The sequence below is a fragment of the Haliotis rubra genome, unplaced genomic scaffold, assembly GCF_003918875.1.
Source record: "Haliotis rubra isolate DU_JTF1 unplaced genomic scaffold, ASM391887v1 Scf113, whole genome shotgun sequence".
Classification (NCBI taxonomy): domain Eukaryota; kingdom Metazoa; phylum Mollusca; class Gastropoda; order Lepetellida; family Haliotidae; genus Haliotis; species Haliotis rubra.
This window is the reverse complement of record NW_025765037.1, coordinates 2,106,318-2,125,217: the sequence shown is the minus strand read 5'-3', so window position 1 is coordinate 2,125,217 and position 18,900 is coordinate 2,106,318. Positions and strand designations below refer to the sequence as shown.

At 36.4% G+C, this 18,900-nt stretch overlaps 1 protein-coding gene across 4 annotated transcripts in view; it reads right to left on the bottom strand.

The window, feature by feature from the left end:
- Positions 1–14,327, bottom strand: part of LOC124291555 (src kinase-associated phosphoprotein 2-B-like) — a 30,178-nt gene extending 15,851 nt beyond the window's left edge. For 2 of the 4 annotated variants that reach the window (XR_006902241.1, XR_006902242.1), the window contains exons 1-6: positions 14,176–14,326; positions 13,446–13,589; positions 12,525–12,602; positions 10,269–10,274; positions 3,438–3,512; positions 1,154–1,267 (exon numbers count right to left, since the gene is read on the bottom strand). Coding sequence is in view for 2 of the 4 variants with exons in the window: in XM_046728573.1 (XP_046584529.1) it covers positions 1,154–1,267; positions 3,438–3,512; positions 10,269–10,274; positions 12,525–12,602; positions 13,446–13,589; positions 14,176–14,215 (457 nt within the window). In the remaining 2 variants the exon portion in view is untranslated. Of the gene's footprint in view, positions 1–1,153; positions 1,268–3,437; positions 3,513–10,268; positions 10,275–12,524; positions 12,603–13,445; positions 13,590–14,175 lie in introns of all 4 variants that reach the window. The other 2 variants (XM_046728573.1, XM_046728582.1) reach the window with 2 other exon arrangements.
- Positions 14,328–18,900: the final 4,573 nt, after the last annotated feature.

Genomic DNA, 18,900 nt, shown 5'->3' with positions numbered 1-18,900 from the left:
CACGTAACCTTGATTCGTAGATATAAGTGAAGTGCGATGAAAATCATATTTTAAATGCACGATTCCATTTTGTATACTCACTGAGAATTTTATTCATTGATTCAGCAAATTGAAAATGCCTAATATTCCACTCGTGAATGAAACATTTGTCTACCGAAGCCATTTGCAATCACCCATTCGGGTGCATGCAAAATGTGACGTCAGCTTGTTTCATGGATTACGTAGTCGGTTACTTTTTATCATCTGATCATTATGTACGACAACCCATTGCAAAAAGTATAGACATCTAGGAAAGCAGACAACGAGATGTGAGAACGTTGGTGCTAACAGTATCTTCTATACTTGACATTTTGTAAAAATAAAATTTGGTATCAGTAGCGATCTTGGGCTATTTATCTTAAGTGCTGGACAATTAGATTTAGTGTATTTACGTGTAATGCAGAGATTCGGAACATTGAACAGTGAGGCGTGACACTGTGTGTACATTAAAAGTACCGCTTCGTGATATCACACAAGACTTATATTACGAGATAGCATGATAATTACCGCGATCCACGAATCAAGGTTATCCAACACTTTAGGTTACAGTTCTGCATAAATATCATATTGCAATAAAGAATTCCAAAAGGTAATGACAAAACCATTCACCTTTAGCTCCCTCTGTATGTTATAGAAATTCATACCATAGACTATCAATCAAGCGGAAACCGTGAATTCCTAATCCAAGTTCAAAGTTACTGTGTAATTGAACAACACATTTTATGCCCCTTTCCTTCTGGATGACCTTGACCTTTAATGTCATCCAATCACATGTCAGAAAATAAACCTGGAGGTACATCATATATATAGTCAATGTGTGGTGAGTTAATAATGAAGTATACAACTTTATGGATAACAACTTCGGTGTAAGAATCTACACTGAAACATAGATCTTAATGCAATAAACAAAAAGTTGTTATTCATAAAGTCATATATAGTCTCTAACGGTCAAATTTGAATAACATGTCTTTAAGCAGTCTTGACACACTGCACAGGGTAATTAAACAGCTAATGTATGATAGAGGTTCTGGGTACTCAATTGGTTGTATATGCTAGATATTTATATGCATGGAATGAGATTTAAATGCTCTGTCAGAAGCATTCATAAGATTACCTTCGAGAAAAAAGGCTCCAGACTGTTTTGCATCCTTGCTCTTCTCATAGTAGTAGAAGGTCTTGTTCTGGATGACACAGAATCTCTTCTGATAGGCACTTTGTAGAAGTGTGGCTGGAACAATGAATGAGTGAGTGAGTGAGTTAATGGGCAGTCATATCCTTGCATATGTAGGAGGAAAGCCAGAAGCAGCATTTGAAATACCTGCCTGCCCGACCGCCCGGGATTATTTATTTTTAACATGGACTGCCAGATTCTCAAATTCACCTGCCCGACGGTCGGGTTAAAATTTAGACATGTATACAGAGCTACAGATAACGTTTGGGTCACTGAGTTATGTACTCGCATGTTTTCATCTCGATTGGGTATCCTAAGTTTCCTTTGAGTAACCAAATAAATTGTACCCACCTCACTCACACTCAATTGGGTATTGTGAAATTTTCCATTAATTTTAAATATATAATAAAGTTTAAATGTTAGTGTTTGTTATTTATATTTGATATATAATATGTGAAATGATAAGAAAGACTGCAAGTTGTCAAGTTCATGTCCTGCAACAGAACCTCTCAATATACCTCCGTTATTTTATCTATCCACAGGTACGCAAGCTAAGATTTGACATTTTTGTGTGTACGCATGTTAGATCACATTTATTGAGTATATACAAAAATTCAAGCGTACTTGTACACAATAGACTTAATAGGAATTGAGGTGAGGTGAAATTGGGTTTAACGTCGTGCTTGAGAATATTTCGCTCATATGACGACGTGCATGCGTGTGTATGTGTATGTGCGGCTGCTTGTACTAGCCCTGACTTAAGCTGGTTTTATAGTGCTAGCCCACTGAGATACCATGCAGCAGTGAAGCATGAATACCCCACTCAGACACATTATACTGACTCCGAGCCGACCAGTCCTTGTTGTACCCCTTAATGCCGAGTGCCAGGCAGGGACCAACAAGTACCATATTTTAACGTCTTTTGGTATGACGCGGTCGGGGATCGAACCCGCGACCTTCCGCACTCCGGGCGGACGCTCTAACCACGCAGGCGGTCTTAATAGGAATTGAGTTTTCACATAAATATTTGCGTAATTTACGCAGATACGCGGTTTATCTTTACCTCTGTGTATATATGAAGATATTCATCATATTTCAGGATAGTAAAACATGATGAACTGATAACATGAATTCAAGCATTAAACAAATCTGAAATAAACAGTTAATTCTTTTCTTGCATTGGTATTATTTTTTTCATATTTTGCAAGTTTTAATTTAATCATACTAAGTAAATTAGTATTCCTTTTTGGGCAGGTAAGTTTTGGTCAGGGCTGGCAAGTTTTACATCTAACCAGCCCTGTGGTCTGGCTGAAATTTTTAGGAGTTTCATACCCTGCCAGAAGTGGTGCAGGTCTTATTTACCACTTTGGTGAATGTCACAAGCACAGGGATAATGCCACAAAGTAATGCTTACAATGGGGGGAAAATTTTGGGGTCCTACCTACAATTATTAGATCCTAGAACTGCTTAAGTTTGCAGCTCATCACTGATTGAGTGAGTGAGTTGCCTGGCTTTTACGCCGCTTTTAGCAATATTCCAGCAATATCATGGCGGGAAACACCAGAAATGGGCTTCAAACATTGTACCCATGTGGGGATTTGAACCCGGACCTTCGGCATGATGAGCGAACACTTCAACAACTGGGCTACCCCACAGGCACTCTTCGCTGAGAAATGTGTTGGCATGATCTGTCCAAACACCACTTGACTCCTAGACTCTGACCAGCAGGTCAGGGGAATGGAGACTCTGTTTACATATCAAGGCCTCACACATTATACCAATGTGGGAATAAAACCCATGACCTCAACAGGATGATAAACACTTTAATCGCTAGGCTACCTCACCGCCCCTGTTTGTAAGGAATGTGTTTCAAGAAAGCCATTGTGATTCTCCATCAGAATATAGGTACCCTGCAACCTGTGCTTGACTAAATAGATCAGGTGGTCAGGCTAAATGACTTGACTGACAACATGTCATCACATAAAAATTACCTAGATTGATGCTCATGACGTTAATCACTGGATTGCTTGATACAGATCTATTATTTACAGACCAGGCCTAGATTCTCAAAGCTTTTTCAGTGCTAAGATAATCGTAAGTGCCATACATTAACATTAACTTACGATTATCTTAGCGCTAAGAGAGCTTCTAAAATCTAGCCCCAGCGTCACAGAGCTATGATACTGCTGACCGTAAACAGAAAAGCATGTGATTCAAGCGTACTCACTTTTTTTCCTCTTCTTTTCCAAGAAACCCATTTTGACAGGATTTGTTAAATCTTTCACAGCAACTTCAGGCACATCTGTTTAAAAATGTTTATATATTTAATTCATTATACAAAGTAAGATCAAAACTATTTTAAATCACATGATTAATGAAAACATGCTCATTCATGATCTTAAAACATTCTATGTTCAGAGAAAGTTGTACTCATGGAGAGTTTTTTCAGGCTAGGGAACTACATGATATGTGTATATTGTAATGACATGATTTAATAGAGGGTACCCTTGACGTAAAGAAATGTGTGAAATTCTGAAGATCCATAAAAAATTCTCATCCCAATGTACTAACACCTTTAACACAAATAATATGGGTTCATTTAGTATAAAAACAACATGATTTTTACAATGATAACTTACAAATGCAAATTTAATCACTACTATCACCATCATTTATATAATGCCTGACATTGAACCCAACAGGTTCTTGTTCTATGCTGACCCTCAAATAATTGTGATGCAACAAAAACCTTTCACTCACTAACAATATGTTGACCATATTTCCATGGAATATATTATACATATTTGGAAACATGTCATTCAGGAAGAGATTAATATGGAGGTTTTTATGATATTTTATCATAATATGTATCCGATCAAATAAAGATGTAGAAAATGATATTACGCAATGGATTAATAAAGAGATGTAATGATCACTGCCAGTCTGCTGACAACATTGTTGGGAGGGTGTAACAATTCACAAAAAGTAGCATTTTAATATTCTTTATCCTAATGAGTAACATATCTACAGATCATGTACTGATACAGAACTGTATTAACTGTATACATTAACACAAAGTAACATGTAAAATTGTAAAATATAAATTATGAAACATAATTTTCTGCGGACATGTACACAAGGCCTACAAGCCAATTTGTTTCAGCCCTAGTGTTGTTGAAAACTGAGACTCTTGTATACGACTTATTAAGCATACATATGACTCATTTAGTCTTTAGCTCTCCAGGACAGATGGTCTGTGCCATGTACAGAAATATTAATTATTTATATCCATATGTCTCATGTATACAATAAGGCATCGGTTACCATGGTGACCAGGTAGTTCTTCCCAAGCTATTTAGTCTAGTCTGAGGCAATATTTCAGCCATATCGTTTTAGTCTAAGAAGCATGTTACAAGATGCAACATATTTGGTCAGTAATGGGTTATGTACAGCATTAGAAACCTTGAACTGGTCATTGTTGTAACAGCTATGACATTTTAATACCCAGGTACAATAACAATGCCATTTAAGGTCTGTCAAGGAATACGCACGCAGCGAAATGTGCCAGAATTTTTCAGCATCTACTACCATGTACCTCCATACTAATTTGTAGAAACAGCAACATATTTTTCAGCATTCAACAAAGGAAGGATTGTCTTCACAGGCACACATAACAAACAATGTTGTCATTCCTGTTTATTTTTGAAAACTTATGTCAACACAGATAAGCCTTCACTTTCCTTGTGAAGCGAGACTTGTATGGTGGCACAAGGTACACAGTGGGTAATCTGTATGCCTTGTACCAAAATGGATACTTAGGTAAAATAGTACCTAAAGGTCGTACCAATACCTACTATAGTCAGGCAATGACCTGTTCAGTAGTAGAAATTGACACTAGTTGTGTAACACTGATGGTCATGATGAACCAGAGTTCTAAACATACTGAACAAAATAACTTAATGATCATGAAATATTTTTATGAACTGTACACAGTTAAAGAAACTCTGCCTTCGCTACAATAAATCATCCTACAATATATTCAAGATCCCTAACTTTTTTTGTTCAGTATTTTTCCAGTCCATTATGAGGACTATCTAAAAACTAAATATTTTCCATATATCAATACATATACATATTTCATACCATCATATATGTAAGGACTCGTGATTGTTGTGATATACAGTTTCTACCACTGAGAGCAGCTTAGTAACACATCACAACAAAATAAGCTTCAGTTTAGGAAAAAAGCATTTCATGCATGATTATTATTAAAAGCAAGTGTAACCATGGTAACCACATCTGAAAAAGATTATATGTTAATTGTCTAACTTTTACTTACTGTGAGCCAAATTATGGTTAAAAAACAAGGAATTGCTCAAGATTTTGTAAAGACAAGATGTAAACATAAGTAGTAATTAAACTTACTTAAAGACCCAACTGATGGAAACTTTAGTATTGAACTAAAACTTTTAAAACTAGATGAGAAATTAAAGGATCATTAAACTGTTAATTAAAGACTCAACTGATTGAAACTATTTTCCTGATTATGATATGAGAAATTAACATGGAGTATATAAAGAATTATAAACACTATTCTTTTCCCCAAACAACTAAATCACAAATTCTACCTTCAAGACCAGGCAAATCCCAAGTTTTTGTCCGTTTCTGTAAATAGTTGCTGGAATGGATGGATTGGTATACATCGCTGATTAACTTCATCATAGCTAGACGTTTCATTACCCATACAAAAACAAGCACCTCATCCAAGCCGTCAGCTTGATGTGCAAAGCCTAAACTAATTACTGTCCATAACAGGAGGAAAGGACCACTAGGGGGTCCTTGCTTCCTATACAATAAGAGGATTATATGTGTAAAACCTGGCTAATTACTTGTCAAATATGTGGGAGGAAGCAACAGGTTTGACCCCAGCCTACGGTCGCTTGTGCCAGCTTTAAGTCAAACAGTGTAGTTCAGATGGTGACAGACTTACTTGAAGGAGAGTCCATTACTAGTGAGTATGAAAGTGGGTTTGATTTACACACTGTTAGGCCACAGACATATCATAATTTTATGCATTTCCAATTATGATAAATGGTTCATGGTTCAGTTATACTGTCCAGAACCTCAATGGACAATGGATTATTTTCTACATAACCTTTTCTCATTTAGGCTATTTATGTCAAATATGAATTTATACATCACTTAGTCATTTTTATTATATTTAATATTTTGTACAATTTAAACAATTCTTATCCATATTTCAGAGCTTGAACTTGAGCAGCAAAATGTAGCCCATGATAATTTAATCATTTCATGTCAATCCTATTTTCTAAGAAGCATTAATTTTTCCTATAATGTTTCAAACATAAATTGTATGAGGGAGTGTTCACCTTTAGATGAATGGGATTCAGCCCTAGGAGCAAACCTGGGATTCAGGGGAGCAAACCTGACTGCCCTTCAGCTCTCAAGATAGACAATCTGTCCAGGTGATCTTTCACAAGTAAGAAAGGTCAGTACCTTGAGACTACAAAATTGGGTGAGACAGTTTGTTTGATTATGCCAGTTTGATATGAAAAACATCATGGCTGATATATTAAGACCTCCACTATTGCAATAGTCAGATGAAATAGATACAGTTACTTTCTTTTTCTCAAACAGAACCTGGACTGATGGTGGTTGGATTTTCAAAGATGTTTTACATACTTTTATGGTCAGGTAACAACACATGAGGGTACAAATCCTACAATTAACATGTCGATTTTGTTACGAAAATAGTAATGGACGTATGATCCATGAGCTAGTTAATCCTACAAAAACATAACTTCAAAATTCCAGTCTACTTTTCAAGATTAGACAGTGCACATTTATGATCAGTTAAGTCCTTCGCCTCAGAAACATGATGTGAGTAAGAACCTTAGTTAAATTATCAGAGACAAAATTAATTTCCCTCTTGGTCCAAATATTCATTTAACAGGTGCTTGCTATGAACAGTAAATTCTTTAACTGCTACATGACTAACTGTCCCCAAGTCCCATCCTTAAAATGAGATTTAACAATTGTCTGTCCTAAATCCTCTCACTGGTAAGTACAAAAATATGTTTAATATTACAAATACATTTGTCACATTTTACAGCAAACAGAACAGCAAAGAGCATAAGGGTTTAACATCTTCTCAAAATTATTGATGAATCACAATTGTCCACTGAACAGTTGCAAGTAAAAGTTTCAACTTTTATGTTATTCAACGGTGATGTTGGAGGAGAGAGTAGAATGATGTAGGTCTTCAACCTTTATGACTTTATGAATCCCATCAACATTGGTAAGGAGCAGAAAAACAGGAAACATAATCAGGCAAATTTTATACTTAAACCTATAACCAGACTTGTCTGGCCTGTCATAGGGCTGCATGACTGCATTAAATAACCAGTGGCCATGTGAGTGTCCAAATGTCTCTATGGTCCACCTTACTGGACACATATTTTACAATCTGACTTTGTAGAGAGAACTGGTGCAGTTACACTTGGCAACTGAAAGCCTTCAGGAAGTCTAGACTTACAGGAAGATGCAAAAGGGATTTTAATCACAGGCATACTTTTACATAAACTAATGTTATTCAATATGTCATACTTTTATCTCACATTACATTATCCATCACTAACCATAACAGTTCCTGCATCCTGAGCTCTAACATAACATCAATTTATTACTTGACACACACTCAGAGCCTAGGTAGACCCTCTGGCTGAATTTAGAGAATAATTTTGAATATAAGGCCACCAAATACTTGCATTCCTTGCTTAGCAAATACTTAGGTTATTAACTGAGGAAGTGTGTTTGATGTTCTCTTGTCCATTTAATGGATAGGTTTACTTTTTACCAACCTCAGTTTTGTTCCAGTTCTCTAGAGTATAACTAATTTGCCACCTTTCAAGACCTTACCTTATCTGTTCATAGTATGCCCTAATTACGAGATTTATTATCTCCATTCTACCATAACCGCATCATTAAGATTTTAAAAAGATACATACTGTGTTGGAAAATCAGAGGTATATAACCACTTTGAATGACTTTAATTAACCAATCACAATCCAATATTTACTTAAGTCATGGTAGAATACTATTTAACCGCATGTTGTCATGTTGGATAAGACTGACCACTGTGGGTATCATCTGCATACATTTGATGTACAGTACAATTCTTCAGTATATGATTAACAAGAAAGTTGGGGTACAACACAAATAGTACTGGGGCCAAGACAGGACCCTGCAGTACCCCACAACATACAATAACTTACTGGCATCTTCCAGTTAAACAGGTTAAATAGCATCCTATATTATATTGTAGATGTACAATGTTTGAGATTGTAATGTTTATAAAGGCTTAAAAAATGAACAGTGAGTATTGGCATAAGAATCATAGACACTGGTTGGTAGTTTTCATCATTTATGCATAAACTTGGCATCACACTTGTTATGCAATTTATATTAGACTATGCATAGACTTATTCATTCAGCCAAACTATCCAAAAATAATCCCAACCTCTCACCAAACAGTTGTAGCTGAAACTATTGTGTTACTCCTTTTTAGACTGTTTTCTGTCAGCTGAAAAAAAGCTTTAGCTTTCCGTCTAAACCTTTACTGCCTTATCCTAATGTCCATTATCTGGAATCATCTGAGTTTGATTGAGATGCTCAGGAATCATAAAATAATGTTAATATAACCAGATGGATCACGTTTGATGATGTATTACCTATTCTCTACCCATGTTAGTGTGACACTATAGTTAGTACATAAGTTAAGTTACTATTAGCCTAACAACACACTTAGTACAGTAAGCAATGTTACCATGGTTACTTTGATGTTATGTGAACAGTACATAGGTAATGAATAAAGCCGTCATAAAATCTTGAGCTTAGGATAGTTGTCTGTGACAGCAATAGTAATAAGAGTTACCTTCCCATCTCACTTCAAGGACATTTAACTTCTAAATGTTTAAATAGGTGACAGTTTCTAGAAGGGCTAGCTGTACCTATGAAAGAGTGAGATGAAGGCTATTCGAGGCCTTTTGTGACATGATTTAGATCTGATCTACTTGCCCAGTTTGAACAGAATTCCTGTCTGAAAACACTGACTAGTTGCCAGCGTTAACAGGGCATTCCATATTTAAGAAAGAATAACATGCAACATTCAAGACATATATCAGTGACATTATTCTGGACATTCATGTGTGCGCTGACATTTGTTACAGGGACTTTAATTCACTGCTGCTGCCAAATATTTGAACAACTGTAAACCCGTGAAAATTCCACTAGAATTGGTCTTCAGCAAACAATGCTTGTAGTAAGAGGCGACCAACGGGATTGGGTGGTCAGGCATGCTGATTCTTGGATATCATTGTATTCCAGTTGTGTATATCGATGCTCAAGATGTCAGTCACTGGATTGCAGACTCGACTATTTACAGGTCGCCTTCATAAGCTGGAATATTGCTGAGTGCGGCGTTATAACAAGGAAACACACACACAATTCTACTGCCTTGTGTGACTATGAACTTGATCATACATGTTTTAAAACATATCTTAATTATTCAGTGATTGTGTGGTTAGTTACTGATACTACAATCAATAGGTTTCTGATTGAGTGAAGCCTTATATACTGAGGGAAAAAATAAGGGATTACATGAAAGCACAAGTGTTCCTGATGTTTTTCCAGGTTTCTTCAAAAGCTGTGCGATACAAAGTTTGTGAAGAAACCTTGGACAAAAAGAAAGCAACACTTGTGCTTTCATGTGATCCTTTATTTTATTCCCTCAGTATATTTCAGCTCTGGAATCACCTGTTATCGGAACTGGGAACTGAGGAAGGGAGGTAACTCTCATGACTGGCAGAATCTGACTGACTGTTACCCAAGCACAAGTCTTATGAATCCTTACTTGCTGCCTGTTAAAATATTCACTAACTTCAACCGTATGCACAGTCACATAACATCACATATTAGCATGAGCAGTTCACACACACTAACTACATGATTGTTTTCAAATAACAAAACACTTCCAAACCTGATGCTTGAAAAAAAAGAAGAAAAAAACAGAATCAAAACATGCAAGACACACTTCAAATTATAGAAACATGCACATATGACATTTCCAACCATTAAACATCATCCATAGTTTATATGAAAAACTAATGTAACAGATCTTTAAACCATTGCTAATTTACATACAGTAAGTAATAGACATGTAACGATACAGTGGGACAGTGATACAGTGATATACATATCCTGTTACTCAGGGTGCGATACAATTCTGTACTGATACAGTTCTTTTGTTTAATAACTTGGCATTCCTTCTTTTAGTTGGAGAATCTCAACCCAGAACCAAGTGTTAAAGGCACACTATCACGCCACACTTCTCTAAAAATCAATATTGCATTTCTCTCATTAATACTAACTATCAGCCCCCAGCACAGCTACCATATAATTTATTCCTAATAAAATATGTATCAAGATTACAATATGAAATTAAAAAAGTTCAAATGAATTAATGAAATGTTGTATTAAATCGACTCTCGCACCCTCTACCGACTGAGCTTTATTTCAAGCGATCACCATAGAGTTACGTCACTTGGAAAGCTCTTTACGAATATCCTATAAGGAAACATGTGATTAAGGCCAGTTCGGCAAACACAGACAACACCGCGTGCGACAGGATTCGATGTACGGAGCAATTGTTTACATTCCATATGTGGCAAGTGTTATCTGTTTAGAAGCTATTGCTATTCAATTATCAATTTCAGGCAAGTCGTAAGGGATAATAAGTCTTTTATTGTATCAATAAGAAGCTAAAGTGAACGATATGCCCCAATATATATAATATGGGCCAAAATAATTTTGAAAAAGTGTGACATTGTGCCTTTAATAATCTTCAGGAATCGAAGATGGGATATTGTAGAGAAGAAACAAATACGTAATGGTCATTGTTATTATTCATGTATATTCACTGTATCACGTCCCAGGGGTCATAAATCCATGAATCAAATGTATCAGGATGCAATACTGTATCGCTGTATCGTGACACTACTAATACGTGAGTTGTTTTAACACCACTTCTTACATATTGAATAGTATTTTCATTACATTGTCATGTATCTGGGCATGGTGGCTTTGAAATGAATAAGAATAAGCAGGTCCTTCATGTTCACAACCTTGTGAGTCAATGCGCATGCGTCGATAAACAGAGAATTATATTCAGGCATTCTATAACAATCATAGGATCTTGGTGCACAGAAGGGGGGTGCACAGGTCAGACATGGGGTGCACAGTTCATTTTAACCCGTTTCATGAGAGTTTCAACGGTCATTGAAAACAACTTTCAGGACAAAAGGGGGAGGAGTGCACACCCCTGCACCACAACTCTGGATCCACCTATGGGTTATGCACATCCATTAAACACGAATGGGATGATGAAAAAATATACCCTGCTTCAGAATCAACAATAAGTAGATAGTTCCTGTTTTAATGTAAGTATCATATCTTACAGTACAGTACACAACACTTCAGGACCCTTAGTTTCATAGGGAAAGGTTAATCCTGTTGTAATTAACTCTTGCCCTCAAGACCTATCAAGGTACGTGTTTACTATGTGACATAAAACAGACAATTTCATCTTTATGATTTTAATTATCATGACATGACACAACAAATAATTGTTTGTTTGCCAAAACGTGTACTGGCAAGAAATTAAACTATATTCTACTGACACAGTTTCGGTGTGTCAGTTTAACAAATGACACTAATTAATAATTTCATGTATGAAAATTTGTACTCCTCTATCACAACAAAGTGGCTTCATTTCTTTGACAAAAAAGAAGATACATATATATGCCATTAGTGGTAATACCCACTGGATGTAAATGTCATCACACAAGATACGGATTTCGAATGTGCTGGCATGAAGCTTTGGCTCATTATTAACAACAAATAGATTTGGCTGGTTGTACATGCAGAGACGTAAAGTATCTGATTTTAACGAGATTGCTGTAAGTCAGTGCAACGTCTGAGCTGAGACTAGAACATATTATTGGTGTTCTCCAGGCCTTTGAAATTTCCACTTTTTATTTTATGATAACATTCAATATCATTCATCATTAAAAAAATGTAAAAGTAAATTATAATATTTACTGCGAATCCAAATATATGAAGTATACATATTTTTAATTTCAGTAATATCATATCAGTAATATTATATTAGCTGTAACATGACACCTGACTACAATAGCTGACCTCTGACACCAACATGGTGCAGGTTTATACTTACTCTCAGTGTATGCATAGTCGTCATCATCTGCCGCGCCCCCACTCTGGAAGCTCACTTTCCCTGCTGATCCGTCAGACTCTGCAACCAGGAAGAGGGTCAGTTTACCAACATGATGAATGTCAGCTGGACTACTCACACACAGGTCATCAGTACCTAACAAACACTATATCAATAATATTAATAATAAAGCTATTTATATACCGCTCCACGACATACAGGCATGCTGTAAGCGCATACAACAAAACCATGATAACTGACAGCATTGTCCCTAGCTGGCTGTGAGGCACTAGAAAGTCAGTATATAGTCATATGACTTATCCCACCGGGTACCCATTTTCTGCTTTTTGTGTCAAGTAGTGTTGGCTTCCAATGCTTTGAATATAACAACATCAACCCTCATGACATGAAACAGTTTGAAATACCTTTTTAATTCCAACTACTAGTATTATCGATAAATTATGACTACATCACCATTGTCTTTTCCTTGCACGATTGTGTTAAAAATACATAAAAAACATTTGGGGCAGCACACAAAGAGATAAAATTTAAGTCACTTAATAACAAAAAACATAATGAAAAATATTGTTTAAGAAAGGATTTCATTTGTGTAAAAATACCCAGCAAAATAATTTAAGTACCTAAAGAAAATTATCAATATACAATGTGAATGATTACCTGCAAGTTGACACTCAACATGCTAAATGGCTCCAAACATCTGAACTGGCTGACTGAGTTTGGTTTTACGCCGCTTTTAGAAATATTCCAGCAACATCACGGCGGGGGACACCAGAAATGGGCTTCACACATTGTACATATGTGGGGATTCAAACCCAGGTCTTCGGCGTGATGAGCCAACGTTTTAACCACTAGGCTACCCCACCACCCCCCAAACATCTGAAGCCTTGTGCTGGGAAATCTTACCATCTCTGTCATTTGTTGTTGTTGGGGCAAGAGCTGGGTAGTCCTCCCTCAACTTCTTCAGCAACTCTGTCACCTTGTCCCTGTTACTTTGCAACTTCTTCGACAACTTTTCATTTTTCAGAGCTTCCAGAAATTTGTCAAATTCTGCATCAAGAAAGAAATTAAACCACATTTATTATTATATCAAAAATATAAGAACAGTCTCTGATCACTATATTTATGCAACAAACACCATTTGATTTTGAAAATATTTTTATCATTAAAGTTTAAGGTGTTTCAAGAGTGTGACAGATTATATAATATCATGCAGCATATAATAATATGATATCAGGTACTCGATGTCGTCGAACAAACATTATTGACTCAGAAGACCAATAACGAATTGTTCAGCAATGAGAAAATGCTTATCAATTATCATTACTGATCAGCTAGAGGTTTCCTGAGATTTCTCACAGTGACTTTCACCGGTGATGATCAGATGTTGATAATTACATATTCTCAATAAAACATAAAGATTATACTCGCTCTGCTCTTATATATTTTATTGCCAGCATTATCTGTTTACTTTGCGGTACCCATTCTGAGCCTTCAACAAATTGTTTACAACTTTCGTCTCAGTACAGGACATTCTTTCGCGAGTTAGTTACTTCAGGGAGACTCTATAAGGCCCTGTTGTGGAGTATCCCTGGTTACTTGGTGAGATCGAGTGAAAGATGGAGATTTTCCTCACCTGATAAACTATTGCGAATGCTCTCGTGAAACTGCGCCATCTTTTACAATATACGCTCTCCGAAAACTTCAAAACTACCAATAAAGGTTTGACAGCTCATATCCCTCAAAGTTCGTAATTCTCTTCCGGGTCCAGCTTTTGACTTCCTGCTTGAGATAAGGTCAGGGGTCATATCATATACGCCATTTCATTGGCTGGCTGACGAAACGTTTGGCTGTGCCGTTCTCCTCCCTTGCCATGCCGTCTTACGTAACGTATCACCCGGGATGTATTCAACATATACACTTGACATGTGCTCGAAATTATATATGTTTTAAGTGGTGATTGAAAAATGACACCTTTGAATCAAATGGAAGTGTTTGTGCTATGCTTCCTCCCCCCAAAAATGCAATTAAATCTAGCTGTATTTGGTAATTATCCCCCCGCAACAACGAAGTTGTTTTTTTTGTTGTTGTTGGGGTTGGGGGTTGGGGTTGGGGGTTGGGGATTTCTTCTCAATTAAACTCAACATCAGCCCACCCATCACACCCAAGCAATTTAGTTAAAATATAAATACATAAAATATAAATACATAAATACGAGTGTGACGTCATGCAAATATTGTACTACAGTACACAACTCTTCCGCAACCTCTTTATGAAACCGGTTTCGGTTTGAAACCAAAAACATAACAAAAATACGCTATTTTGTCAATTTAATGCATGTAAGACGTGGGTAATAAATAGAGAATACTACACTCGGTCTCATTACATACGAATTATTGGAAACTCGTGACCTTCCTATGTTATCTGACCTCGCTTTTGCTCGGTCAGATACCATAGGAAGGACACTCGTTTCGTATAATTCGTATGTAATGAGACCTCGTGTAGTATTCTCTATATATGCCTTGCATGCTTGGGACCAATTTTACCCCTGTTTCCCAAAGGGGAGGGTAGTGATATTGCCAGCTAATGTTGCGAAAACGAATTGGAATCGTCACTTTGTGTTTATTTGTTTTAAACTTAAGATGAATTTTTTCTGTTATCGGAAAATGTAGAACTGATTATAAAGTGAAACTACATGGTATGTCGAAAGAGTAAGATGATATAAATAGTTAAAGACTACTCCGTGATCTAAATAAAAATGACATTGTCGTTCATGGCTGCGCTTCTTGTGAATACATCAACTTTTTAGGGTCAGACGATGATATAACAAGAATATTTGACCATCTTCATAAGTTAACAAAAATATTTAATCTTTTTTTAATTTTTCAAATGGCACTCTTCTTAGAATGGACATATCTACTATCTATGTACTACATATGTACCTCCCGTGGAGATCTGAGGCAGAATTGGCCTTTTGGCAACTTGTGCTTTTCGAAAGAGGCGACTAACGGAATCGGATGGTCAGACTTGCTGACTTGTTTGACGCTTGTATCCCAAATGGTTATATCCCAAAACTTCCACATCCCAATACTACCACACATTGTTTAAACAACAACTCCTCATCACCCCTTTTTAGGTAATAGGAAAGCCCAGGAAGTGCACTGAACTGAAACAACAGATAATGATACATCGCCTGACTTAGAGTAGAGCTTTTAGTAGAGAAGAGAGCAATTAGTTAATAAATCTGAAATATATATAATATAAATTCGTGCATATTTCATATAGGCAAAATATGTTAAGTAATTTGTTTTCTTGTTTTACCTTGAAATGTTGTTGATTCATAGTATTCTGAATATACAAAACATAAATTCTGCGAGCTTAACGTATATCTAATGTACATGTATATCAAAATATATTACAAAATAACATGGCTAATGAGTTTTGAATTTTTTTTATATTTATTGCTTAAAAGGGGCCAACAAGCCAAATAATTCCTTTCAATTCAATTCTAAATATAAAGTAATATGTAGCAAAAAATTCAAAATGAGAATGTGAATTGTATTAAGCTTACTTGAAGCTCTACTACAAACATACTTGCACTACCAAATCCAGGCATAAACACAAAAATAAATTTTAATGAAATCAGGAAATTGATAATGTTATGATATGGACATTGGCATTAATTGGGTATCCTCCCAAAACTTCCACATCCCAAAAATTCCACAGCTTATAAAAACAACATTTCTGGTTGGTTGACTGCAGGCACTATAGCATACTGATTACCCCAGTCTGTAATGGTTTAACCCATTAACCAGCAGTGAATACATATATTTTATATTTTATTAAGGCAGGGTTATTAACAAAAATACATATCTTTCCTAGTTACATATAACAGTCTATGTAGAACATTTATATAGAACCTATGTCCTATAGTGTCCAATTGCAAGATTTCACATTTGACAGTCATAACCCTGTCACTCTGTACTGTTCTGAAGAGTCTGGCGTAGAAGAACACGGCTGTGCTAGGACAGCTATAGTGGTGACATTATATGCTGAGTATATATACCGCCACAGTGTCACTGCCGTAACATGTAGTCTTTTGCCTATTACATATTCTTTAAACATTCTAAAATATCTGACTGAAAAATTTCATTAAATCATCTATTAAAGTAAACATATAAAACTGGTTACTATTAAAAATGTCACTACCGTTATTGTGTCACTACCATAACAATTAATGGGTTATATCCCCAAACTTCCACATCCCAATACTACCACACATTGTTTAAACAACAACTTCTCATCACCCCTTTTTAGGTAATAGGATAGCCCAGGAAGTGCACTGAACAATATGTAACTAGGAAAGATATGTATTTTTTGTTAATAACCCTGCCTTAATAAAATATATAATATATGTATTCACTGCTGATTAATGGGTTAAACCATTACAGACTGGGGTAATCAGTATGCTATAGCGTGTGCAATCAACCAGAAATTTTGTGGTTAAAGCTGTGGAAGTTTTGGGATGTGGAAGTTTTGGGAGGATACCATCCCAAATGGTGGAACTTTGCTCATGATGTCAGTCACTGGATTGTCTGGTCCAGACTCGATTATTTACAGACCGCCGTCATATAGCTGGAATTATGCAGCGTTAAACAACAGACCAACAAACAAAACATGCGCAACTAAAGCATCAGGAAGTGGCACATTCTGTGTGCGAAGACGTTCACTGCCTCCGTGAACCCAACACGGTATTGTGGCATAAACCAAGGATTATAATCTGACAAAATCCTGGCGCCGAAGACCACCTGGTGTTCACGCTTAATTTCAAATACCGATGGGATATATTTTCGATTATTTCAGTATTATCATTAAGAGTATGTTAGTTTAGTTTGAGTGAGTTTAGTTTTACGCCGCACTCGTTAAGAGTATTTACATGATTTGGCATATAAACTGAACGTTCATTAAACTTACCCAGAAGTGAGATTTCAGGTAACATCTCTCTTTAGCAAAAAAAGAACTTCAGAGTAAATCTTTAAATATTCCATTGCTGAAACGTACTTTTGAAGTAAACGGGTATTGTTTAGTGCCGATATCAGCCATATCATCGGTTATGGGCATTGTATCCATTTGGAGAATCGATCCCATGTTTACGGAATGACAGCTTGGCTACCCCACAGGGGCGTGTCACGCTTAGAAACAGCGTTAGAAAGACATATAGGTATATAGACCCTACCCTAGTACTATATACCTTTTATATAGTACTAGGGTAGAGTCTATATACCTATATGTCTTTCTAACGCTGTTTCTAAGCATGACACGCCCCTGTTGGCTACCCATCACCTTTCGTAAGATCTTCTTGGCGTAAATTCTGTGTTTATTGTTATAAACGTTTTAACCGTTCCTCGTTGTTGCCTCTGAAAATGAATGTTGAAGGGTATGACGTGTCTGATTACCTATCGTTACCTATATCGACATGGGTTAGCTCATGCTATCAACCATTGGTTTGACAGGCCAAGAATTGATTTTTTTACATGTTTCAGGATTTCAGGAGCGTCATGCCACACTTGCTGTGTTTGATCAAGGTTACAACACTCAAGGCCTCAGTAAAGCTTTCAAGACGTTTTATGTTAGACATCTGGAGGAAATGTCCAAATTTGAAGCATCGGTGACAAAAATGATGTCCGATGCAATTCCCTATTTTGACTTATACCATGCCTTCCCGAATTATTTCAGGTGAACAAATGACTAGCCTTTGCATATGTTTATGACGGGTGCCACCGGGTTGGGCAGGATACGCTCACCTTTTGGTGAACACCTGGGCCTAGATTTTCGAAGCTCTCTTAGCGCTAAGACAGTCGTAAGTGTTATACATTAACATTAACTTACGACTATCTTAGAGCTAAGAGAGCTTCGAAAATGTATGGCCCTGGTATCACCACTATTACATAGTGATTCATAAACACATGCTCTCTCATGATGACAACCACTGGATTGTCTGGTTCAGACCCGATTTGTTTACAAACAACATCGCACAGCTGTAATATTGCTGAAACAAATATCTGTTCATGATAAAGTACCAACTGTACAATCGACTCTGCTTTTGGCAGAGATTTCTTATGAATGTGGAAAGGGTTTTGTCGCTTACATGACATATACTGGCTGTATATATCATTAGTGACAGTGTAAAATTATTTTCTCCCCGGGTTCATGCTGGAAACATAGGTACTGTAAATCCCCATGATCCAGAGTAAGGTGGTCTGTAGCCTGGTTTGAAATGATAGGACTGGATCTGTTGTATATCGGTGTTCCTAATTTTGATCAGGGTAGTTTTATGTTAATATTGTGATAAACCTTAGGA